Source organism: Leopardus geoffroyi, chromosome A2, assembly GCF_018350155.1.
Source record: "Leopardus geoffroyi isolate Oge1 chromosome A2, O.geoffroyi_Oge1_pat1.0, whole genome shotgun sequence".
NCBI classification, from domain to species: domain Eukaryota; kingdom Metazoa; phylum Chordata; class Mammalia; order Carnivora; family Felidae; genus Leopardus; species Leopardus geoffroyi.
The window spans coordinates 41,594,770-41,622,434 of record NC_059331.1 but is presented as its reverse complement, the minus strand read 5'-3'; the positions used below and the strand labels follow the sequence as shown (position 1 = coordinate 41,622,434).

Sequence of the window (27,665 nt, the reverse complement as noted above, 5' to 3'; positions counted from 1 at the left end):
AGTGTTACCTCCTTAATAACACACCCCTTGCAAATTGTCCAGAAAGGGATGGCCACGCCCTTTGAGAAATGTGCCAAGGGAAGGAGCAGCAGATTTAAGAGAAGGAAAATCAAAAGTTTAAGTATTGTGCGAAAAGATTTTCAAAATTATAAGACATCAGAGCATGCAATCTAAACAACAGCAATCAAAGGCACACTGCTCGTGGAAGTACAGCATGGTATATGTTCTGGAAAGCAGTCTGTCATTGGTCAGTCAGATTACTGTTCTCATAGACCCAGACACTGACTTTCTCCTCTCATTGTGTGTTTAAAAAAATTCCCACATCGCTCAGTAAGGGTTCATGTCTGAGGATGTTCATTCCTGTTGGAATGTTGGAAGCCACCTTGGGGTCCACAACTGGATTAGAAGGTTAGTAAATACAGTAAAAATGTGGTTGATACCCATCGGGAGGTATGAACAGAAATTACAAGCCACAAGTAAAAGGCATAATATGGAGAGACCTTAGGGGCACCTGGGTAGATCAGTTGGTTAAGCCTCCATCTCCAACTCATGTCATGATCTTGCAGTTCATGAGTTCAGACCCTGCATCGGGATCTGTGCTGACAGCTCGAGGCCTGGAATCTGCTTCAGATTCTGTCTCCCTCTCTCTCTACACCTCCCCACCCTCTCTCTCTCTCTCTTTTTCTCAAAAATAAACATTAAAATATTTTTTAACTGACAGAATTAAATATATAACACAATATCACTTATGAAAAAAATAAACCAAATTTCTGAGAATGATCTGGACTTTGATCTGAGTGCTATTTGCACAGATACATACTTATATACTCACCAAGCTGTATACTTAAAATGGAACACTCTACATATGAATGTTAACCTCAACTCAGAGTTAAATGAACCCTATTCTTGTCTACCTTGCCCAAAGCAGTTCTCTTGAGTTCATTTCTATGGCATCAACCTCCTAGCATTCTTTTCATAGCCACTATCATCATTTGATACTTTCTGATATGTATTTATGTATTTGTTCCTTAAAGCCCTCCATCTCACTAGTAAAATACAAGCTCCCTGAGAACAGAGAATTCCTCTAACTTGTTTGTTCCTACATAACTCACTTGTCCTACATAACTTGTCTTGTTCAGTTATGTAGTTTCCTCTGTACCTAATATCTGATCTTTTGGCTTTTTGATATTGAGTTTTTGTAGAATGTACTTTTGTTATATTCGAAGGATTTAGTGATTAGTGAGGAAAGAAGGAAGGATGGAAGAAGGAAAAGAGGGAAGGAAGGAAGGAGGTATGGAGGGAGGAAGGGAGGGAAGAAGGAAAAGGAAGAAAACAGGGAGAGGAGGGAGGGAGGAAGTGTGAGTTAGATATAGGAGAACCCTGGGAGCTCTTCCCTTACCTTGTTGCCTCCAATTTACTCCATCAGTAACCTTCATTTACCTAAGCATGATCCCTTTCTGTTGGAGTAACGCCCTTTATTCTCCTGCCTCAGTTAAATACTCAACATTTCCAGACCCTGGTTTGGATTCTCTGTCTTTCTTTCCCTTCTCCCTCTTATTCCCTCTTCCTCTCTTTTTCCATTCCTTCTCATACCTCCTTTGTCATTCCAGGGCCTATCTCTCCTTCTTACATAAGGAAAGTTAATAACAGTGCTCATAGAAATTAAAAGGCAGTGTGTTATTTAAGATAAGTATGAGAGTGCAAATTAATAATAATAAATATAACAATAGCTAATGTTTATTGAGCATTCAGTATATGCCACTGAGATTATTTAGCTATTCAAAACAACTCCGTAAAAGTCAGAGATGTTACTGTCTCCATTTAGCAGATGAGAATAGCTGATGGGCAGTAGATTCAGATCAGTTCATGGTCTCTAAACCCAGGAAACACATATTTACTATTTATAGAGTGTTCACAGTCTTGGCAGTTTTATGTCTTTATGATAGCAGAGTACTTCCTATCTTCTGTAATCTGAAACAGTATTGTCCCAAGGAGGAAGCATGTGGTTAGGGAAAGCACAGATGATTCACGTGGAGCCTGTTCCCATTAAGCAGGGCTGCTAACTTTAGTGTAAATCTCAAGATGATCATAATGTTTTATCGGGCTGCCAAACTCCAAGTTATTAAAACACCTTCATTCATACTAGAGGCTGTTACGTGTTTAATTCCTCTAGTAAGACATATCTCCGGTAATTCATGACCAGGAATGGGTTCTTATTAGACTTCAATAAATAGAGTACTAGTGGAGAAGCTAATAAATGTAACGGGAAATACTTTCCGAGTGCATAGTGCCTTTATAATTCTACCTTTTTGCCTAAATTAACCTTTGCATTATAGTTTTGATTGCTCAGTTACATTTACCCATTTGTCTGAACACTGCTAAATCTGACTTTTATTGTTATTCCATTACTCCCTTTATAACGGCGTGATTTGCGCTGGGCCCAGTGCTATGTATGTAGAACATGTAGGTGGGTGGATACTGCTGACTGGGAAAGACACTGCGCTGACTGGGTTTGCCTGGCAAGCTATGGCTGGTTTGCTCTTGATATTAATCATGAGCAGTGCCCCCCGCCAAGCACACCTTTCCTTTTGTGACTTTTGCTTTGTTTACTGTGCCTAACTTTGTTTTGGGACTGTGCTGTGGAGCTTCCAAATGGGTTGAGTCCATTTGATTTTCTTCTATTTCCCATGCAACTCAAAGCTTTCTAGGGCCTCATGGAAGGAAGCACATTGACATAGAGAGCTGTGGAATCAGAACCAATTATTCTGTCACGAAATAGCCTTTTCTTCAGAAAGAGCAGGCTCTCAGCAGCAAGATAAAGTATAAAACGGCACACTGTTAGGGCTGTTTCACATTTCCTTTCTATTTAGTCATACCCTTTAACAAAAGCCAGCATTCTGGGCCTTGGTCCCACCCAGGTCAAATTCTGCAGGATTTGGAATCCAGCTCTATTAGAGCTCTGAGTCAACGGTTAGAGTAATGCCCCTTAATGAGATCACTTGACTAACAAATGACACTTTTGTTCTTAATAGTTGGCAGAGTACTTTTTGAAGACCATTGCCTACAGTTCCCTGTACCATTTCGCTGCAGCGAGAAGTGAGGTTAATCTGTGAACAGGGGATGAGTTTGAGAAAAAAGAGCTGAAAAAAGGCAAAGGTGTAGTGTTGACTCCTACAAGTTATTATCATACTTGTTCCTGAGAATCTTAATTACATCTTTCAGAAACTCATTATTTAGTGCACGGAGAATAATACGGCTCTCTTCCAAGTCGTTAGGCTTGTGATCTGAAGTTTAGGCCTTCAAGTTTTCTCTTTTATCTGGGCGTATGGAATAGGGCTTAAAGAGAGATGGAAGATTGATGGAAGTGTGAGTCAGTGAGTGCACAACTACTCCCTCCTCAGAGCTGGGGCTTAGCAGTCAGCTGAGTTCCAACCTTCCTGGCCTGACTTACTATTTGTGAGATCTTCTTTAACCTTGACGGGCCTCAATATTCTCATCTGTAAAATGGGAATAATGACTCCTACCTCATGGAGTGGTATGAACATTAAAGAAGAGATCAGTATGACAGAATACGTGGCACACAGCCATTTCTCATTAAGTAATAGCTACTGTTACCACTACTGTGACTATTTCTGCTGTTATTATTATTATAAAATACTCAGTACGTGTCAGACTTTTCAGAGCTTAGCATAAGGCACAAAACATTGGCCATGACCCTTTTGTGAGTCATTTTATTTATCATGTTTGTTTACATAAAATGTTTTTTGAAGTAGATTTTGTGAGGCAGACATATTCTTCTCATTCCACGTTTTCTCGTGTAACTAGAAACCTAGGCCTTCCTGAGCAGTGTGTTAAAATAATTTCCAAAAGTAGTCCAGACTTAAATCAGTGACACTGTTGGGGTGAGTTAGCCTTTCTACGAATATAAAAGCCAATGCAATTCCAGAAAGTTTGCCTATAAATATCTAGCATATAATATTTGAGAGATAAACCGAACATTTAATCCGTGTTTGGGACAAATGTCAACAGAGTATACATTGATTTCTAATATGGAAAATAGTGGGAATTAGCTTCAGTAGTCACATGAAAACTTGGTAACTAACATAAGAGATTTTTGAAAAGAAAGTCTGGCGGGATAGTTTGTCCTCTAAATATGTATGTGCAAGGCGGAATACTTTCAGAATCTTATTTTCCTGATTTTACCTGGGACTGCATGTGGCAGGACTACAAGAGTGCTTTCTTTCTTGAGGTTGTAAAGGCTAGTTGATTTTCTCTTGCCTCTGTGTCTCTTGGCAATTTTGTGAGATATCCTGTGAAGACAAATGGTTAGAATATATTGTGTATCTAAAGACTTCTAGCTGCCCCTTAAAATGTAACTTATCGGGAAATATTTGTCAAAATAAATATAAATATTAGCATTTATTTTATAGCTTTTTTGGTAGGAAAGTTTTTATTAAAAATAAATATATTACCAGATTCTAAAATCTCTTTTCTACGTATCTTCATTTCTTTTCTTTTTCTAAAGTTACGGGCACCAAGTAGGCCTATGCTCTAATTTTTCTTGCCCTGAGTTTTTCAGTCATGTTTAAAATACTTGAAATTCTCGGGGCGCCTGGGTGGCGCAGTCGGTTAAGCGTCCGACTTCAGCCAGGTCACGATCTCGCGGTCCGTGAGTTCGAGCCCCGCGTCGGGCTCTGGGCTGATGGCTCAGAGCCTGGAGCCTGTTTCCGATTCTGTGTCTCCCTCTCTCTCTGACCCTCCCCCGTTCATGTTCTGTCTCTCTCTGTCCCAAAAATAAATAAACGTTGAAAAAAAAAAAATTAAAAAAAAAAAAAAAGTACTTGAAATTCTCGGAGCGACTGGGTGGCTCAGTCATTTAAGCGTCTGAATTTGGCTCAGAGTTTAGCTTGGGTCATGATCTTGTGGTCTGTGGGTTCGAGCCCCGCCCTGTGCTCTGTGCTGACAGCTCAGAGCCTGGAGCCTGCTTAGGATCCTGTCTCCCTGCCCTCCCCCCTCCCCTGCTCATGCTCTCTCTCTCTCTCTCTCTCTCTCTCAAAAATAAATAAACATTAAAATACTTTAAATTCTAAAATTAGTGATGTGACAGCCACTCAGGTGAAGTGTATTCTTATTATAAGAATTATGGAATTAATATTTAAAAAGCTGTTTGTCTACCCAGGAAACATCTCATCTATCAGGTTCTCAATAAATATTTCCAATGTAGACTTTTATTTAAATTCATGTCACTTTTTAATTTGTCAATATTAACTTACTTGTTTTACTATCTCTTACGGGCCCGCCTTTTGAGAAATACTGAGGTGATTTGAAGTCAGGGAATTGGTTTTTATCAGAAACCACTGAGGCACTGAGCCGGGCTAATCCCTGGCTACTCAGAGAGCCTGTAGTAGACCATCCCGACTCTTCCAGCAGTCAGCACAGCTGCTATGAGCTGACCATTCACTGTTAAACATTCCCCCTGTCACCACAGAATGAGAATCCATCAATCAAAGAAAAGGAGAGAACATTTTGATTACCAGGATCTCATTTTCTATGGATGATGTTAAAATGTAAAATATAAATTGTTTCTTTTTCTACCTGTGTCACTGTGTTTTCATTAAGGTTCAAGAGTGAAGTAGAATGGAGACTTCCTCTCACATTCATTTAATATCTGCGTATCACCCAAAACAATGGCACGGAGATGAGCTTTTAATTAACAGCTTTTCTGGTTTTAAAGTCAAAGCAAGCTCTTGATATCCTCATAGGGATGTGACGAGATATTTCCATTATTTAAGATTAGAGACCGTGAACTGACATTTAGAAATGATTGTTCCCATTTGGAAATATTTCCAAAAGCATGGTAGAAATAGGACTCCACATCATTGATAGCTTCCAGTGCCCTGTGGAGCAACGTTCCCTGGTTCACCTGTACTGAGAAACCTGCTTTGGCTACAAAGGTAGTTCATCTGATTAATTTGGCGGAAAGGATGCTGTGTTTTCTCATGCCTGCATTTTGCATATTTTCAGAATCAAAGCTTGGTCCTTTTGGCTTTTGACTCACGTGAGACCAGGTAACTTTTTCAGAACACTTACGCTAGCTTACGTTTTCTCTTAAGAAAAACATTTTAATCCCAATTATTCTAATTATTTTATTCTTCTGTCTCTCGTTCTGTCAGCTGTTCTGAAGAAAGTTTATTCTTGCCATGTTCCCCTTCTCTTTTTATATGTAATAGTTTCTATCTATCCAGTAGTATAGGCCTCAGTATCTCCTAAAAGTGTACTAAAACACTATTAAAAAGCAAGACCCACCACTCAACCTAGTTGGTCATAGGGGTCAAATATCCATGCGCACCATCATTTTAGAGCTTCTCACCATCAAGAAAGCAGAGAAACTCTGACAGATATTTGCCATGGCCTCCCTACCAGCATTCTAAGCTCTTCCATTTGGCTTGGTCTGCTCCCTAATTCTGCCAGGGAAAATCCAATCTTCTCTCCTTGCATCAAGGTCAGCTGGTTCACTTCTGAGCCCTTGTTATTCAGCTCTGCATCTCTGCTTTCTTTACAGTGCCAGAAATTTGCATATTTAACTTCTTTGTAGGGTTCCAACCTACAAAGTTTTGACCCTTGGTCAAAGAGGACCAAAACAGCACCAAAAACAGTGACAATAACCACAAACATTTATTGGCCACTCATTATTTGTCATGCATGCCTGTAAGTACTTTGTATTTTATTTAACCTACACACCAAACCTACATACGGAATAGGTACTGTTATCTTTATTTTGCAAAAAAAGAGAACTGAGGCATACAGAGGAAAGGAAGTTTTCCGGATGTTTCATCGCTGGAAGTACCAGAACCAGGAATGGATCCTAGTCATGTTTGTTTGTTTGTTTGTTTGTTTCTGTCATCGCTATTACTTGGTTTTGCTTTGTCTGTTTGCCATTGACTCTTGTTTTTAAACAATACCTTAGACCGTCTTATGTAGAAATTAGACTTGTAAAGGAGATTTAGTATTTTAAGGGATAGAAGGGATCATAAACAGCATTACTCCCCAATCCTTTTGAATTGATGGATTCATTTGAACTGTCGAGACGCTACTATCACTCACATGATTGAAAAGATAGAACAGGAAGATAGTCCTGTGTAGTGCTTTAGGCTCTGTTCCACACTGCCAGGATTCAAATCCTTCGAACTTTCTTATAACTTGGGACTTCCCTAACTGCCTTGGTTGCCTCATCTGTGTAAAACAGGATGAGAATATTTGCCTCATAGAGTTTTGTGAGGATTAAATAAGCTGACATGTAAAGGCGTTATCAGTATCTAGTATTAAAATCAGTATCAGTATCCAAGTTTTCAACTTAGCTGTTTTTCTTGCGTTTTGTATTTTTGAGAGAGAAAATACATGATACACAAAAGCCCTAATGAATTCATTAACACTTTTTAACTGAATATACATTTTTGTCAGTCACAATATAGTCCACACGTTTTAAGTAATAGGGCCTGTGTGTATGTTATATAACATATAATTTGTTCAGTCTCCCCATCAAGTATAGCAGGCATATGGATTGTCTAATCTTACGGTAATTCTGCAGTTTCCAGAGGATCCATATCCCACAGTATGGCAACCAAACCAATTCCATGCAACCCTTTCCTTTTTGAGGAACAAGAATGTGAGACTAGAGAGTTTAAGATAATTTATCAAAGGCACATACCAAGAATGGACACAGTAATGTCTAAACCTCAAATCCCATGACTGCAACACAGAAATCCTTACTTCCAAGGATATCCCAAAAAGCTTATTTCAAGTTGTTTTTACAATCAGAGAGAAAGCTTGGTCAAGCACTGTTGTGTCCTTAAACAGTACTTTATGCTCTCCTTGAGTTTCTGTTATCCACATGGTCTTTGCCGTTTCTCCTTGTTAAGCAGTAGAGAAGTGTTCCTTTGTATCTTTATATGTCAGAGCCTGAAAGGAAATTTGGAGTACCACAGAACAGTTTCCATGTCCTGTCTACCTGCCACCATCATCAGGTACCCTACGGGACTGATAATCAAATCCTTATGGCTAAGACTATTCTCGCTACCTTCTTACATTTTCTCTGGTGAACAAATGGTACAAAAGTGGATTCTCTAACTGGAATTTGAAAATCTTTCTCTAAAGAAAAGCGATAAAATTTATTTTTTTTTTGCCAGAGCCCAAGTGTGATAAGTGTCTATGAGTGACAGAAATAGAATATAGCCACAAGGTTGCTTGATACAAAACATGGCATCCTAAATACTCTTTGATGTGACACATTCAAATTGGAATCTAGAAAAGCCCTTCATTTCATGCCAGTGGAAGGTCAACTAATTGAATTAATAAAATAAAGAGATGAAAGAAAAGAGCATGCTCATAAATTTTCCAAAAGATATGCAATTGAAATTAAATGTGGTATAAAACAGGGGTGCCTGGTTGGCTCAGTCGGTTGATCATCCAACTCTTGATTTTGGCTCAGGTAATGATCCCAGGGTCATGGGATTGAGCCCCACATCTGGCTCTGAGCTGGATGTGGAGCTTGATTGGGACTCTCTCTCCCTCTCTCTCTGCCCCTCCCCCATTCATGTGTGTGTACATGCACTCTCTCTCTCTCTTTCAAAATAAATAAACTTTTAAAAAATATGAAATAGGGGCACCTGGGTGGCTCAGTCAGTTAAGTGTCCAACTTCAGCTCAGGTCATGATCTCACGGTTCGTGAGTTGGAGCCCCGCGTCAGGCTCTGTGCTGACAGCTCAGAGCCTAGAGTCTATTTCAGATTCTGTGTCTCCTTCTCTCTGTGCCCCTCCCCCACTCATGCTCTGTCTCTCTCTCTCTCTCTCAAAAATAAATAAACATTGAAAAAAATTTTTTAATTAAAGAAAATTTTAAATATGGTATAAAATAAATATGAGCAATTTCAGTAATTCCCAGAGCCTTAACAACATATGATCTCAAACAAAGACAGAAAAAGTGTCTAGAAGCAGAGAACTAGAGTTCCACAGGGTAACTAACATAAATGCATTGCTTTCACTCAGACGATTGACTGCTGAAACAGAACTGGCAAAGAGATATTTATATCACCTCAGGTAATAGTAAGGGAAAAGAATCAAAATAAGCAGGGGTAAATCAGCAAGACAACTTGTTCAACATGAATTTTTTTAGAAAGTAAAATCACAGTATTTTTAGGGAGAGTAAATAGAAGATATAGGGGCACCTGGTTGGCTAGGTCGGTTAAGTGTCCGACTTTGGCTGAGGTCATGATCTCAAGTCTCCTGAGTTCAAACCCCATGTGAGGCTCTGTGCTGACACCTCGGAGCCTGCTCCTGCTTTAGATTCTGTGTCTCCCTCTCTCTCTGCCCCTCCCCTGCTCATGTTCTCTCTCCCAAAAATAAATAAACATTAAATTTTTTTAAATAAAAGAGTTAAAAATAAATTTAAAAAGAAGATACAATATTGAATTAGAGAGGAAGGAATAAAGTTCAGTATACCTTCAGTGTAAAGAGGATCAGTGAACATTTCTGTCACACATTTTAACATTCCTGTATAAGTTATCTTTGACTCTGACCAAGACAGAGTCTAACATTCTTATACTGTAGATGTGCATATTTACTTCTTGGAAAGAAAAGCTTCTCATTATGTTGGCTGAAGAGCACTTACATGATTGCTGGTTTTTCCTCACCAGGAAACCTGTCTCCTTTACCAGAAGTTCTTTGTACAAAAACGTCAGAAAGAGGGAGCAGGTGGTTGCTTTGCATTTCTTTGTATTGTTTTAGGTAAATACATTTGGGAAAAAAGGAAGGAAGGAAGGAAGGAAGGAAGGAAGGAAGGAAGGAAGGAAGGAAGGAAGGGAGGGAGGGAGGGAGGGAGGGAGGAAGGAAGGAAGGAAGGAAGGAAGGAAGGAAGGAAGGAAGGAAGGAAGAAAAAACTGAAAAGCAAAAGAAGGAAAGAAAGAAAGAGAGGGAGGGAGGGAGGAAGGAAGGAAGGAAAGAAAATCGAAAAGCAAAAGAAGGAAAGAAAGAAAAATAATGGAAGAGCCAGTGCTCTTACAACTTCTGTTATAATTTGTTTCTTATTTGAAAAATGTAAAAAGAAAGAGATGAAGTAGTAAACTTCATAAACTTGACTGCATTTTAGGAACAACTGTCAATAGAACCATATACTTAGATTGTATTAAATATTTGAGGTGGTTGGTTTTACCAACTGAGGTTTATGGTATGAGCTTTGTAACCTTACGCATGAGGTACAAATGAGCTCAGTTACTAATTTTAAGTGTAATTAGGATGCATTTTTAAAACGATTTGCCTCAGTGGATTCCTATTCTACAGTTGTGAAGATCACAACGAAGCCAATATTCATTCAATATCTTTATATTAGAACAAGATCCTGATTAGAATCCTAGTGGTCCTCTTAAGAGTGAATAGAAGGATCATTAATCGGTGCACCTGGGTGGCTCAGTCCGTTGAGCATACGACTTCAACTCAAGTCATGATCTCACAGTTCCTGAGTTCAAGCCCCATATCAGACTCTCTGCTGTCAGCACAGAACCTGCCTCAGATCCTCTGTCCCCATCTCTCTCTGCACCTCCCCAGCTTGTGCTCTCTCTCAAAATGAAATAAACATTAAAAAAATAAGAAAAGTCATTAATCCATTAGCCTTAGATACAGAAATGTAAGAGCTGCATAGCCCTGGAATATAGTATATTAAAAATGCTGCCTTTGACATACTCTACATCAGTTTGCTATTCATTTATTCTTACATCTCTGTATTCATTGACCAATACAATGCACATCTATTAGTTAAATGTGACATTTGTAAACAGGTAGCTGGGAATTTGAAAAATAAAATGGGGATAAGGAAAACGTACTGAAGTAGCAAGGGTAAATCTACTACTAGAAATTAATATTTAATCAAAAGTTCTTTATCTAATATAGACAGCCTCACATATTAAACAGCCATCATTTTGAGGAGCTCATAATGATAGAGTATGGGTAGAATGAGAGCAATATATTATTTTCTTTCTAACTTTTACCCCTTACTGTTCCCTGTACCTGGATAGTGTAAGTTGTGAAAGAGTCCCTAAATTAGGGACATTCATATACTTCTTTAAGTATTGATCTTCCATTGACCAGAAATTATTCTTTGCACTGACTTGGGTTTACTGTAAAGAGAAAACAGTTAATAAAAAGGGATCGAGTATAAGATAACGATATTCAGGATTTGATAAATAAGCCAATTGGTCAACATAGTAAATGTTTACCGAGAAAGATCAGAGAGGTGATTTCTGAAAAAGTCAAACATTAATACACAAATGAGAATTTTAACTAAAGCATTTGAGCAATAACCTTTTATTTCTTTATGTTTATTTCTTTCTAACATCAGTAAATTATTAAATCATAGCGAAAGCTGTAACAATTTTTTTCAGGCTTTGAAAGACATTCTTACAGAGTTGATAACGTGATAGATTTTTCCCTGGAAATATGTGCATAGCCACGTAGGCAAGGACTAGAAACACTATGGAGGCAGAGAAGAAATGCATGTGTGAACGTGTATTTATAAGTTAGTGTAACAAGTGAGGGAACATGAGGTAGTACAAATGCTACTTTCCAAACTCCTATTATTTTTTTCAAAGCCTGCAAACTGTTATTTATATTTGACTTGAACCTGATGCTGAAATCTGAGCACATCCTTTAGAGCCCAAAGGAATTGGCATTTATAGAGCCCTACAGATGTGAAGGCTGGGAATTACTTTTGATCATTGATGGTGGGGGGAGGGGGGCATTGTTTTTTGTTGTCAAGTTTATTTTGGATATCCAGGAATAATCACATATCCTGGCATAATTAAACATTTAAATAGTCATTTTTATTTTTTTTTTAATTTTTTTTTCAACGTTTATTTATTTTTGGGACAGAGAGAGACAGAGCATGAACGGGGGAGGGGCAGAGAGAGAGGGAGACACAGAATCGGAAACAGGCTCCAGGCTCTGAGCCATCAGCCCAGAGCCCGACGCGGGGCTCGAACTCACGGACCGCGAGATCGTGACCTGGCTGAAGTCGGACGCTTAACCGACTGCGCCACCCAGGCACCCCTAAATAGTCATTTTTAAAAATCATGTGACTTTGTACTATTTTAGAAGTTTATAACAAAGCTACTGCTATTTAAAATCTATTATTCTGAAACGTTACAAATCAGAGAGAGTAAAGATCCATTTTAAGACAAGTTTTTTTTAATAGTATTAAACTATTTGGATGAGCAGTTCGATGTGCTACTAATGGCAAGTAGTGGTACTGTGTGTGTGTGTGTGTGTGTGTGAGAGAGAGAGAGACAGAGAGAGACAGAGAGAGACAGAGAGAGAGAGAGAGAGATTAATTTCTCCAGCTTCCCAAGGACTCATTTATTGTCCCCGGTAAGAAGCCCCCTGTGGTTTGGCAGGATGACTTCATCTTCCGCTAATAACCACATTCTATTTACTAGTGAAAGTGGACATTTTATTCTGCTATAAAAAAAAAATCACCAGCATGGCAAAAAGAGAAATATCAAGTCCCCATGACATTCCTTAAAGAAAGAATAAAAGAAAATGAGACCTAATGACGAATGGACAGTTACTGTGATGCTGCTACTTTATTCACTAGTCCTTAATTATTTCAGTTATTTTTATTGCACCTTTTCCTCATCCATAGAGTTCTTTTGTGTCATTTGCAACCCAGTGAGGCCCCTCTCTGGAATTAGCTTCTGAGAGTTGATGTGGGAATTGTAACCCAAAAGCACCACCTTTGGATTCGTTAAAGGGTGGGCTTCCTGTAGTTAGCTTGTACTAGGAAATTACCATTTTGCAAGGGCAGTGTAAATTTTGCATATCATTTTAATAGCAAGGCAGGTCAATCAAATTATAATTGGCTCCAATTAGCACTCCCATGAGCTATAGGATTCTTTAGCATCTCCTGGACTGCACTTAAAAGGAAAATGTTATTTACTGTCACTGAAGTCATAAAAATTGTCCATTATTCAGTGTAAGTGATAAGGAAGGTACAAACCTGGCGAGAGGAACTTGGCATATATTTAATGCATACACAAGGCATCAAGCCTGGCATTGTGCAAAATGTGCAATTACAAAGCATTTTCTTTTTAGCTGCACAGGCAGGTCTTGGCGATGAAACTTGTAGTCATCCGCAGCATTTGAGTTTTGAGCTAATCTTAATTTTGCTTTCTAACATTTTCTGAGTCTTGAACTCCTTTGAAAAGTGTATTTTTTTTTATAATAGGAACAAGGTATCAGAAAAGAAATGCATTATATTCCCAAAGTCTCTCTTATCTTAGGATCTGACTCTGTCATTTGGGGGGTTTCTGCTCAAGGTCCATCACTCTAGCAGAAAGTCCACATACAACCAAGGGGTTGCAGTGACTGTAGATGTGTCTGTGACATGAGAGGATTGTCCTGTCGTCATGAAACATTACCGTAACTGACCCATCCTGATTAGGTCAGGAAATTTTCTTAGGAAAATTTAAAGTCCTTTCTTTAACAATGCCATGCTTCCTTAGCACCTTGGCCAAAGGAAGAAGGTCAGTAAATGTCTTGCCAGTGTTTTCGCTCCTTGGTTCCCCTAAATCATTGCTGGGCATTAGAGTTTGAGTGTCACTAAATTTGGCCCCCACCTTGCACGTCCTCATCCTGAGATATCCTTGGAACAAGGAGATAAGGGTAGGGTCAGTCCACTGAAACAACTTGAATTAAGGTTGGGAGAGTGTTGGTTCTTTGGGGAAAATTTAAAAAGTTCTTCATGAGAAAAAGGAAGAATGTATGCATCCAAGCAAAAATAAGGAATGGCCTCTCGAGGGCTCTCTCCATTTCTGCATCAACAGATATGGAGGAAAGAACTTCACTTTAACACCACATCAGCTTTAGCAACCATAGTACCGGGAAAGAGACAGAGGCACGTGTTAGAAGAGCTACCCTGGTGGAAGCATTAAAAATGAAGACAGAAGGGCACCTGGGTGGCACAGTCGGTTAAGCATCCGACTTTCGCTCAGGTCATGATCTCACTGTTTGTGAGTTTGAGCCCCGCACTGAGCTCTCTGCTGTCAGCACAGAGCCTGCTTCAAGTCTTCTGTCTCCCCCCCTCTACTTCTCCCCCTCTCACGCTTTCTTTCTCTCTCTCTGAAAAATAAATGAACACCTTTGAAAAATGAAGACAGAGCCTTGTGGAGTCTCGATATGATGGAAGATGCAAGTGCCTGCTGAAAATATTTCTGTTTCTTAAGGAAAATGGTGGTCCACAAAATGGTGGTCACAGAGCACATCAGGAAACTGCATTATTTCCATTTCTGCAATGGAAATGACTCATGCGTGCTCCCAAAAGGCAGCAGGCTAAAGCAAGAGAGACAGGCATAGAAGATTTAGGAGACTAGCCTACGCTTTGTGAAGCTTCGTGTACTTAGGACATATGACAGCCTCATAAGGAAAAGAGGAATAAAAGTAAAGTAAGTCAGGTAAAGTTCACCAAACTCATAACTTGGTCTCAGGCTAACACTGACCTAGAACAAGTCAGCAAACTTTTTCTTAAAAGTTGAGTCAGATAAGTATTTTAGTCTTTATGAGCTGTATAGTCTCTGTTGCAGCTACTCAGCTTTGCTTCTGTAAGCATAAAAGCAGCCACAGATGATAAGAATTGGATGGGTGCAAGTCTGTTCCAAAATATTTAGTTGACAAAGCAGGCAGCAGGTTAGATTTGACCCCCTAGCTATACTTTGCTGACTCCTGGCCGAGATTCAGCCCAGAAGTATGAAAGGATAAAGGAATGTCATTTTTAGTTTTTGTTTTCTTCCCTGATCATTGTTCTCTTTATCTGAGGACCCTCACAAGTCACATTTATTAGTACCCAAAATCAGAATGGATGAGGCAGACATTTACCGGCTAAGCAAGGAAGTATACCCTCAAACAACAACTTACAAAACAGCTGTTGAAAGACAACACACTGAAATGTTGGAAATGTCCATAGATACCTTCTGCTTTAAGGGTACAGATTTTTTTCAGTCCTTACTATTGACCTTTTCTTCTTTGAACCTTATATTATCTTCGGTTTTCTACATGGCTTTAGATCTTTGAATATGTACTCTCTCAGACCCTCCATCAGTGAGTGATATCTCTAAGCTCCATAGCAAAATTTCCTTCCCAGTTGTATGAATCAGTGATAAAAATCTTGACTAACAGCCATCAAGTTCCCACAACCTTTTTTTTTAATATGCCTTATTTTAAGTAGGTCAAACTTCCCAGTTGGCACCAGAGAAAATAGGCAAAGTTACTTTTACAATTTTGTTCAACTGCAATTTTGTTTGACAACTTCTTCTTGAAAATCCCCATACAAAGGATTAAATCTCCCTCATAATAGAGTTTCATAATGGAACTAGAAATAAACCCTTAAATGTCAGTAGTATGTGTATTAATGTATCTCCAGGTAAACACTAGAGTGACATATTTCCTGCTAAATTGACTGGCCTTACACTTAAGTGACCTGGGAAAGAGTATGGCTGGAGGAGCAATGTCATTCATCACATACTACTTTTTTAGAAAGCAGTTTCAGGACTTCATTATCTTAATTTATGGCTCTGATTGGCAAAATCTCTTTTCTCTCTTCTAAAAAATAGTTCACATACCTAATATCAACGTAGCGTTGTTAATAGGAAGCCCAGAGGCCAAGTAGTTTGGGCATAATGTGTTTGTGATTTACACCACAGGTTGTGAAAGGTTTTGTAAAGTCTAGTTCATTTGAGTATATAAAATTATCATTTTTAGTGTAGCTTTGTATTTATCATCATACATAAAATGATGTTGAAAAATCCCCGAAGAATGCTGATTTGATATATATTTTACTTTGCGGTGTACAATTAATCTTTATTGCAAATGCAGATTTTTATGATAAGTAAACTCTCATAGTATTACAGCAGGTATTTTTTTTTTACTTTATTCAGAATGCAGTAAATCACATAATTCTCTAATGTTTTCAATCAGAGTGATGCCATATATTTTAACACAGTTATGCAGGCAATAAATGAAATTGTGCAGATCTTCTCTCTAGGAGATAAAAGTTATGTATCATTCCATCTCAATAAGTAAGTCTATAAAGAAAGGTGGGTATGTCCTCCAAAGTTCTGCTGTGCCTGTCATGACAGTGTATTCCATATTAAGCCCAGATTTGATTTCTTTCCATGAGTTGTTAAGGGTCTGAATCTTTATATAAAACAACCGAACACGAATTCATTTGTTTTGGGGTGGTTGTGGTTTGCTGTCTCTTTTGGAACACCCCACCCCTGCCATTGTATTGGTCTTACAATCATTTTGTATAACATACGATTCTTCCTTAGGCCTTCTCAGGCCAGGATTTCTCCATTTTTTTGTCTCTGATCATTTGTTTTTCTTTGGAAGTTTTGTGTCTATCACATAGCACTGCACCTGGACTTAATAAACACCTCTTTGTTAGCTATGATCGTTATTTCTGTTAGTTTCCTGTTGCTCATGTGACGAATTACCACAAATGCAGTGACTTAAAACACCACAGATTTACTGTCTTACAGCTCTGTAAGTCACAAGTCCAATACAGGTGTCACTGAGCTTCAGTCAGGTGCCAGATGTTGACAGGGCTGCTGAAGGCTCTGAAGGTTCTGGGGGGAGAATCCATTGCCTTGCCTTTTCCAGCTCCTGGAAGCCACCTGTTTTCCTTGACTCGTGGCTACTTCTTCCATCTTCAGATCAAGGCATAGCAGCATCCTCAAATAGCTCTCTCTGGGTAAGACCCTGCTTCTGAGGTCATAGTTCCTCTTCTCTGACCCTGCTGCTTCCCTCTTACAAGGACTCTAGTGATTACATTCTCCCCACCCCTGATGATCCAAGATAACATTCTCATCTAGTGTCCTTAATTTAGTCACAACTGCACTGTTCCTCTAACCATGTCAAGTAACATGTTCAAGATTTCAGGGATTCCGGTGTTAACATATTCTGGGCGGCATTATTCTGCCCATCTTGCCATTGTTAGTCCCAAACCCTCTGGTAAGCGTATCTTTAAAGATCTCATCCACCCTTTGGCCGTTCACTTCTAGGTTACCTGCCTGAGTCTCACAAGTGATTTCCAGTACAACCTCTTCCATACCTTGAGTGGCTCTTCTTCCCACTTTCCCGTTTCTCCTGTTTATCCCAGCTCACAACCTTACAGTTAGATTTTTGTGCTGTTCACCAAAGATCGTTTTTATTCTTGATTTTCTGAGTATGTATCTGGGAGAAATAGTGGAGGAAGACCATTAATTTATTCTGGTTACCTTGTATTCCAATATGTAGGCTATATTATTGCACTTTTAATTGAAAAGTATACGTACTGTGACTTTAAAATGTGAAGAAGGAGGAAATATTGTTGACAGCTATTTAAAATGGCTTTCTAGGGGCCACTGGATGGCTCACTTGGTTGTGTCCAACTTCGGCTCAGGTCATGAGCTCATGGTTTGTGGGTTTGAGCCCCCGCGTCGAGTTCTCTGCTGACAGCTCAGAGCATGGAGCCTGCTTAGGTTTCCGTGTCTCCCTCTCTCCCTGCCTCTGTCCCCTCTCTCTCAAAAATGAATAAACAAAAAAAAATCAACAATAAAATTAAATTAAAATATTTTTCTATAGTGTATAATATACAGAGCGCATATTGTCCATGTGACCATGTGAAGATCACATACATCATGTCCGTTTGGTGATGATTTACAAATATAAAGCATTTGTAGCTCAAGAGCTACTAGTATGCCAGTCGAAGATAGACCCTCACATTTGCCTGATGATACAAATTCTCAAAGGAGAATACAGGAGTACTTATTTCTACAAAACAGCAGCTTTTCTCCATGGGATTCTCAAATTAAGAATGATAGTTTAAGATTTCTGCTCAGGAGATGAAGGTTCTACAGTTTCTTCTCTATTTGGTGAGGTCTCAGGATGGGCTTACAGTGTTCTCCTCTGGGATGCTGATTTATCTGGGCTTGTCTGGAGGGTAGTTACTAAGAATCAGTTAGGTCAGTTTGTAAATTTGAAGAGCCTGAAGGTCTTAGACAGTTATTGAAAAGGAAGGTCAGTTAAAGAGGCTATTTCCTTCAGGTCTAAGGGAAGGGGCAATTGGTAATACAGAGGAGAGTCTGTTACTCAGTTTCGGCAACACCATGTACATTCAGGTCTTCTAAGAGGCAAACCCCAAGTTGGGATTAGAGGATCAAACTTGTTATTAAAAAAAAATCTGGAGGAAATGCCAGGATGTGGAGGCTAAACAGGGAGGGAGCAGAAATTGGTGGAGGGGAGAGTCAAGTCCAATATCTGTGAGCAAAGAGAGGAAAAGACAAGTCACATAGGAAGAAAGCCAGACCGCCTCACAGCTCTGAGAACAGTGTGGCCATTATCTGATGGGGCATCTCCAACCAGAGTTGCCTTTGGGGACATTTGGTACCGGGGCGGGGAGCGGCGGTGGGGGGGCGGTGCGGAATGGGCAAGCATCAGCACAGCAGTGGAGTTCATCAGTTAGTTGGAAGTAGCCCCCGCACTCTTGTGCCGGTGGGTGGTTACCACCAGTTAATTGTGTTTCCTGCAGTAAGTTCTCCTGAGGTGAGAACTAAGTGGGACACCTCCATGTTCACCACAATCCACCCCTCAACTCTCCTTGCTCATTTCGGGAACAGCCTTCACATGATTTTGATTTTGACTTTCTTCTCTTCTATCATTTGTTGCTAGATCACACCACAATATCTGTATACAGCATATTAATAGTACAATGTTGAAGTCAATGATATTGATTTGGGATTAAAAGAAATAATACAAGTGGAGCCTTGTAACATTTCAGTCAAAATTACATATGTTAGAGTTGTTCCAAATTTTGCATCTGGTTACTGATCATATATTTTCCTTGCTACATAGTATTTCTTATATGAATTTACATGATTTTAGATTTTCCAACTCTAAATCTGAGTTCTTTCCACCAACCATTCTTACTTTAGTAGAAACTGGTTTAACAAGGTTGACTTCTTGTCCTTAATACCAAGCTGAGGTCTATTACGTTGGGGAGCAGTGGAAGTTTCGCACTCCCTGGATACAAGGGACATATTTAAATAAGAAATAAAAGGCAGAGGGACAATTCTATGAATTTCATGAGTAGAACCCTTTGAAAAGCAGAGGAGATGGCTTTGCCTTCTTTAAACGAGGTGATGTTACAGGGGTTAAAGGATTATGGGGTGGTAGATGCTTAGAGTAGTAGGAAGAGCCTAAAGAAGTAAAGCTTCCACAGCAGTCAATTTCAGCAATTGCAAAACTGATTCAGCCAACCTGACCAGCATTCTCCAGCTCTATGGTTTATTTAGTACTATTGTTGTTTTTTAATTTTGTTTTATGTTTATTCATTTTTGAAAGAGACAGAGCACAAGCAGGGGTGGGGCAGAGAGAGAGGGGGACACAGAATCCGAAGCAGGCTCCAGGCTGTGAGCTGTCAGCACAGAGCCCCATGTGGGGCTCAATCTCACGAACCGTGAGATCACAACCTGAGCCGAAGCTGGAAGCTCAACAGACTGAGCCACCCAGCGCCCCTATTTAGTACTATTGTAAGAGAAAAAGCACTATCGATGTAGGCATGAGGCCAACTGTGGAGTGGATGTTTGAGACCCATTTTTTGTTTTAAGTCTGAAAAACAACTTAAATTTCACAACCTATCACATGACTGATTGGAATTTTATGAAACACTCTACTGAAATGATACAGCATGATGTGAAGATCGATTCAAGGTTAAAAATCAGTGTTTGTTAACATGTGCATGATATGCCATTGACTTGCTAACCTTTGGAATCATGAAACATTTGCATTTCCGTTGAAGGCAGAAGAGAGTCACTTATGTCTCATTTCCACCAGGTATTTACCATGATCTCTCCCCGACTTGCTTTTCACATGCTCCTCACTTCATTTGGAGTGCTTTTATCCCTGCTGTCAGAATATTGTTGTGTCCTTGAAGACCTCTTCTTCAGTCATGAGAGAATGTCACCTCTTCTTCCTCTGAAACCCAGAGTAACTCTCACCCAGCCCTTTTACATTATCTCATTGTTATTTGCAAACAGACTTAGTGTCCCTTTCTACAAAATGCAAAGATTTATGCCTTGAATGTATTTTGAACTTGTTATTCACTAAATTGATTTTGATTACATGTTTTCGGAAAATTCTTTTGAAAAAACTGCAATAATGTTGATAAAATCATAAAAAATGATAGGACCATGGAAAGAAGGAATCAAAGAAGTCAACTGCAGTAACTGTGCTTAAGTAACAACTTGCCTGTGAAAAATATGGGCATCTAGAACAATGCAGCATCATATTATTTACCCTCATTATCACAGAGTAAAAAACATTACTTCCTTGGGAGAAAGTTGGTTTACCATGACCCTAAAAGTCAAGAAAACTCTCATATTAGACTTTACAGAGGAGATAGGAGCATAATTGTATCCTTAATTAACTCAATAAATGTTTATTGAGGACTATTAAGTGTCTCTGGATGTTTCATTTTGGTAATTGGGCGGGAGAGGGCAGTCAGGATAAGAGCTGACATCAGTGTTTACCCAGTGGTGGGAGGGCAGTTACATAAATAGACCATTACATATACAGCAGTAAGTGTTTTAACTGATAGAAACTTAGTGTTGCTCTATCAAGGAGAACCTACCATGAGACAAGGATGAAGGAAGGCTTCTCTGTAGAGGTGGTTCCTTATGTTTGGGACCAACCTTTGAAAACCATGTGGAAGTTGTTGTGGGAGAATGGGGTTTAGTGTTAAAAGGGGAGGAGGCAAAGGAGTGGACAGAGAACAAGGATACTGCAGGCTCCCAGAACAGCAGGTGCCAAGACCCAGGGCTCAGACTTGAAGCAGGGGCTTTAACCATGAGGAGCCTCTTATTCAGGTTAAGAAATGTGGCATTGTTCCCAGGAGCTCCAGGGAATTGCAGGTAAGTGTTATATCACAAACTGACATGATGAGGTTGGTAAATTTGAAAGATCATAGAATATGCGGTGTGGAGATACAAATTAAAAAGGAGAAGGACTGAAACCAGAGAAACTTGTCAGGAGGTGTCTGGAGTAGCGATAATGATGATGGTAGTAATATTGCTCCTGCAAGAATGCTAATCAGCACTGTCCTCCACTGTAATGCAGACTGACTGCAGAATCAGTTCACAGAAATGTCTCTCTTCATGACCTGCGATAGAACCACTCACCATTACTTTGTCATAGAGGTGGTTTTGTGTACGTATTTTTAGTATACTGTGGAAAACTTGCCTTAATGATGGGATTTCTTTTCTCCAAAAATTTTATAAGAACTATCATATGCTTGGATCTTCAATGAATATCCATCATTTGTTGAAGAAGATAGTCGGAGATTTGTCTCTCAAGAAACAGGCCACCTGTATATTGCCAAGGTCGAGCCATCCGATGTGGGTAATTACACGTGTGTGGTGACCAGTACGGTGACGAACACCAGAGTGCTGGGCTCCCCAACTCCTTTGGTGCTACGTTCTGACGGTAGGAAATATTTCAAGGTGCAATTCTAAATGTAAATATTGTGAATCCAAGCAAAAAAAAATGGGAAAAAGTGAAAAGTATACCATGAAGAATTATTTCACTTTGTGCTGAACAAAAAATATGAGTACAGTGATGAAGAAAGATCATTTCATTGACCATAGGTCCCTGTACCTAATCCTTACCCAGGACCAGCTTTATTGTTTTCGAGGACCAGTGCAAAATAAATATGATGGACCCAGTGTTCAGAAATTATTAGGAATTTCAAGATGGTGACGGAAGAGCATTCAACTAAGCTTGAGGTTTTTCTCAGCCTAGGTTCAGGTTACATTGTCATGAAGTCACCTGTCCTGATTTTGGCCACCGTGAGCTTCTTTAAGCTCTGGATGTATTTTTATAGTATATAAAGCATCTCTTAATTTTTAAAAAAATATGCACTAGATTCCCAAAACATATTCATTTTGTAACTAAAAGTCCATTCTCTTTGATGAAACTCTCCCCGTTTCCCTGCCGCCAGCAGCATAGTGATGATAGTTAATAATACTGTATTGTATTCTTGAAATCTGCTACAAGAGTAGACCTGAGGTGTTGTCCCCACAGAATATTAAGAAATTAAAAATGGTATCTGTGTGAGGTGCTAGATTAACTTGATTTGAGATAATCATTTAACAATGTATATGTATATTAAATCATCACATTGTAGATAGTAAAAAATATCAGGTTGTACATGCAGCCTAAATATATATAATCTCTGCTAATCATACCTTAGTAAAGCTGAAAAGAAAATAAATGTGTTTTCTCTACCCCTTCATGGCTGTTTCAAGGGAACACATGAGCTTTAGAGGAATCAGATTTGTAACCCTGTGTAACTGCCCCACTTACACAAAACCATATCTGATACAGCACAATGTCATGACCACATATTACCTAAACATTTCTTTCCAGTCAGTTATAATTGAATTTGACCTTTCTCATTTATGAAGTTACTGTTTCTTGTCTCCAGGGTGCCATTTAAGAAGTTTAAGATTGGTTTCTTTGCTACCAGGGTACCATTAAGTAAATTCCCTCCCATAATTTTTGCTCCTTAGGATATTTCAAGAAGTCATAATACATTGTATATTTCAGTTTGACCAGAAATGTCTAGATTAAATACAGAATAAAAAAGCCTCCCATTTTATACAAGGTAAAAAGCATAATGGCTTTCTCGGAACCACTCTGTAAACGGTAATTTATGAATCATGGAATCCAAGGTCCCTGATGTTTAATAATGTTGTATGTTTGGCCCACTTAGCTCTGCTTTTAAAAGTTCCTAATGAATGGCTAGTGAGTAATTTAAATCATTAGAGAAACTGGTTCAAAATGGATAAAAAGAAAGTTTTATTTAAGAAAAATGGGACAGTTCCACAGGAAACATTGAAACTATTAACTTTATATGGTGGATTTACAGGTGTGATGGGTGAATATGAACCAAAAATAGAAGTGCAGTTTCCAGAAACTCTTCCAGTGGCTAAAGGTGCAACTGTGAAATTGGAATGTTTTGCTCTTGGAAAGTAAGTTTTATAACATTTACTACAGGGTGCTGAAGTATTAGTTTTCTGAAAGAGATCAAGATAGTTTTTGACAGACTCTTCTTTTCCTTATTTATTTTCTAAAATTTTCTTTCATTTAGAAGCAAAGGAAAAATAAAATATAAGGAGAATGCACATATATAATTTAGGCTGAAACCATAAAGGCAATTTGCAGACAATGACTATGCCTGCCTAATTTCATGAACTAGATTGATGTTATTTTTCTTTTGCTTGTTCATTTGTTGTATTTTAATACAATGGATATGTGTTCAGCTTTTTCTCTAAATCATGATTTAACTCAAGAAAATGCAGAATTTATTTTATTAAAATAGCAACTGAGGTTAAGCCTTGTATCAGGTATATGTGATTAACAATTGGAGATGTTCTGCATTTGAAAACGGGTGCCTTTTTGCTCCATCCTAACAAAAGCTTTATTTGTCAAGCCTAACACGCATCCAGACATCTGTTTAAAGTAGCAAATAATGGGGCGCCTGGGTGGCTCAGTTGGTTAAGCATCTGACTTCCGCTCAGGTCATGATCTCACGGTTTGTGAGTTGGAGCCCCGCGTCGGGCTCTGTGCTGACAGCTCAGAGCCTGGAGCCTCCTTGGGTTTCTGTGTCTCCTCCTCTCTCTGCCCCTCCCCTGCTCATGCTCTATCTCTCTCTCTGTCTCTCAATAACAAACATTAAAAAAAAAAAAAATTAAATAAGAATAAAATAGCAAATAACTTGACAATTTTCTTCTTAGTCCTGTACCTCAGATTAATTGGAGGAGAAGTGATGGACTGCCCTTTTCCAGTAAAATTAAACTGAGGAAATTCAATGGTGTGCTTGAAATCCCCAACTTCCAACAGGAAGATACCGGTTCCTATGAATGCGTTGCTGAGAATTCACGAGGAAGAAATGTCGCCAGAGGGCGTCTCACTTACTATGGTGAGCTTCTACTTTGGGCTAATTGGATTTTTAGCTTTTGTTCTACCAAATGTTGTTGGGCGGTGGGAAATTATGGCAGAATCCCAATGTCCACTTGTTCTGTCCTGCATTTTGTTAAATGGCGATAAATATTTCTCATAGGAGGAGTTAAAAACAGTAACATTTTGCCGTGAAGTCAGAAGCGTGATGTCTTCTTTTTGCATTTTAAAATGATTCCTACAGTAGTGAAATATTATCCTTTTTTTCTATGAGTAATGTTTTATGCATTGAATCATATCAAGGAGCGATCTCCTCTGTATCTGTCCTCTCCCCAAGAAAATGTGATTTTGTATCTTTCTTTCTGATCTTCACTAAGGAGAAAGAAACTGTTGATGGTGAAAACTTGCAATTACTGCATTTGACAAACCACATGAACTCAGACTCTTGAGTTCTTCAGTGTTTTCCTATCCCTTCCAATAATGTATCTGTGCTGTTTGCTGCCTTTAATTCATAATGACATTTATTTGATATACTGTTTGGTTGGGGTAAGGAAAGGATTATAGCATTACCTTAATTTAGACTCTGTTGGTAGGAAAATTAAATTATCTTTTTTTTTTCCAAAATTTGTTTTCAAATCTTTTTTATTACAAAATACATTAGGTTTTTTTGATGAAAGCATGATTTAGAAAGTATAAATATATGATTTTATAAAATGTCCTGTAGTTTATGTAAAGATGTATGCTCAATGAATATATACTTGAATTTAATCATCAGAAACATGGTAAAACTAGTGGGAATTGACCACTTGTGTGAAAGGCAAATTGCATTGTATTCTTTTTATCTCAGAAAGTGGCAATGGAAACAGGCTATACACATGAATGTTTCAGGGAGGAAAATGTTTGCAAAGACAAATATTAAAATTAGAGGGCTTTTTCTGACCTCCCTCAGAAAAATTTGCATTATCTCTGAGTAGACTGACACCTGTTCAACTATTTTAACATTTTGGGATCTGTCAGAAACAACATGGAGGCCTGGTTTAATATTCTGAGTCATTCTGTGTTGTAACTCTTGTTATGTGATTAGATTAGAATACACAGGACCAAGTTAATGTTACCCACGTGTCAAGGTCTACATGCTGGTGGGATGATGTAAAGGTGGGTTGATGAACACTTAAGCCATGGGGCTGTACAGATCACTCACAGCAAGCCCTTTTTTCTCATAGAAGAGAGCTTCAAAGGAGAAGCTTACTTACTCCTTTCTGAGAAACCATTACCTGACCCAGGGTAAGAGGTGACCATTACAAGAAAACACAAAATCAGAACACCTGCGTGGCTCAGTCAGTTGAGCATCTGACTCTTGATTTCAGCTTAGGTCATGATCACCTGGTTCATGAGTTTGATTCCCACAAGGGGCTCTGTGCTGACAGCAGGGAACCTGCTTGGGATTCACTCTCTCCCTCTCTCTCTCTCTGCCCTTCCTCTCTCTCTCTCTCTCTCTCTCTCTCTCACACACACACACACACACAATAAATAAATAAACATTAAAACAAAAAGAAAACTCGAATATTACAACTGTTGTAATGTTTCAGCAGCAATGTTTGAGCTATCTGGAACAGCAGCCCTACCTAAATAAACAATTATATGCCTCATGGGGCAAGAAATCCAAAGCTAAGCTAGTGTTCATGTACCATATAATCAGGCCCTTGCTCGGTTTCTCTATGATTTGTTTCTGCTCTTATCTGTCTTCTCCCTTTCTCTGCATGTTGCTCTCCAGTATAGTCACACAATGTCTGCCCGCAGTAACCACAGCATCAATCTTGTTCATCCTTACTGTCTCCAGAACATTGTGCAAATCTGGTTTCAAATCTCATTGCCCGAAAGTTCATTCCTCAACCAATCCTTAGCAAGGAGAATTGGCTTAAAACAACTTAAGGGCCTCTGTTTGGAACAGGGAATATGGTCAGATATTCCTGAATTTTATGGACAGTGTGAGGCAATGGAAGAGAGGATAGTTCAGTGAGAAATGGGGGTTATTTTATAAATAAAGAAAGGAGGAAATAGATGCACACCAGACAACCGACATCATCCACTCTACTGACTAGAGAAGGTAGAATCCTGCTCTACTCCATTGGGTAGGTAATATTATATATTCCTGAGAAATATATCAGAAATTAATGAGATGGGGTGTTTGATGAAAGTTACTCTACACTTCTGACTTAAGAGTAGTGTATTCAATCCGTGCCATGAAGTTCTCTGGTTATCCACTCTAATATTTCACGTAAAAAATGGCCGGATAGAATATTTGGATTTAATATGATAGAATAAGGGGGGAAATCATCATTAACATGGCAGTTGTAATCTCAACTGCTGGCTTCAGTCCAGCAAATTATCCTCCCATTTGGAGAAGAAGAACAGTAGTATTGAGAAGCCAGTGCAATTTTTTTGCTAGAAACTTGTATCTCAGTCAAGGGCTCATGTGTGAGTCTCTTTGTGGTCTTATCCCAAAAAATGCTTGTAATTCCTGAAAGAAGAAAAATATGCTTTAGTATAAATAGAGTGAAGTGATTTTGAACTACACTTCAGACTGGGAAAAATCATTTATTTAATACTAATACTAATGCTAATACTAATACTAATACTAATAATAAGGTAAAATGCAGACCAGTATGTTTTCACTAAGAGCTAAATAGCTGTATTTTCATTTCAATTTCTTTGATTAAAAAAAAAGCAATTTTATGAGATACAAATGCAAAGACAAATCTTCCCATGGTTACAATTAAATAGAAATAGATACACTGTTTCTCCATATGGAGAATGCACATGTGAATCACATTGTAGACATCACATACATAATGCAATGTGAAACCAGTAAGACATCTCACCTCCCAGTTTTGGGTCTAAGATGCAAACTGAGACTTGGCTGAATAGATTGTGTATATTGAGAGGCTTTAGTTTTAACTGGTATGTTGCTTTCATCTGTAGAGAGAATTTTCCAAATATCTTCTAAAATGTAACAGAAAATGATAAATCCATTTGATGCTGCTGATTTGCATACATAATTTAAGGTTGCACGAGCTCCTTCTTTTTTCATAATAAGTCATATGATTCAAATTGAACCGATTTATCCATCTTTCCCTGCTTTCGTTTTAATTCACACAGAGGTTCATAAGATGTTCATCGGTTTGTATTTAATTAAAAGTTATTTCTAATTTGAAGAACGTATTTTTTTCCTCAGCTATAGAAGTTTCTCTTCTACGGATGTTAATTCTTAGTGTATAATTAAGACTGGTATCTGCTGTCATTCATGTATTAAGTTGTCATCAATTGTGACCTCATGATTCACAAATGCACTTGGAAAGGAGTATGTTTTGTGTACCTGCATTACTATCTACTGCTAATAACCCATCTGAGGAAATAGAATACAGTGCCCAGAATTTCGAAAACAGAGAAAACATAATGAGTTTGGCTTAGGAAGTGACAGATTGCATCATCCATCCTCAAATCTAGAAACATTTCCCATATCCACTTAGTAAATAGGGAATTAAATGTAATTTTAGCCCCTATGCTCGCATTAATCCGTTGCTCACAGTGTTTATATCCATTTGTGTAAAGCATTTATTTTTTACTTGCTGG

General features: G+C 38.6%; 1 protein-coding gene across 3 annotated transcripts in view; it reads left to right on the top strand.

Moving 5' to 3' along the window:
- The window catches only part of CNTN3 (contactin 3), a 348,839-nt gene that overhangs the window by 226,964 nt on the left and 94,210 nt on the right, over positions 1-27,665 (top strand). For all 3 annotated transcript variants that reach the window (XM_045493570.1, XM_045493569.1, XM_045493568.1), the window contains exons 6-8: positions 21,354-21,557; positions 23,002-23,104; positions 23,870-24,054. In XM_045493570.1, the coding sequence (XP_045349526.1) occupies positions 21,354-21,557; positions 23,002-23,104; positions 23,870-24,054 (492 nt within the window). The remainder of the gene's footprint in view (positions 1-21,353; positions 21,558-23,001; positions 23,105-23,869; positions 24,055-27,665) is intronic.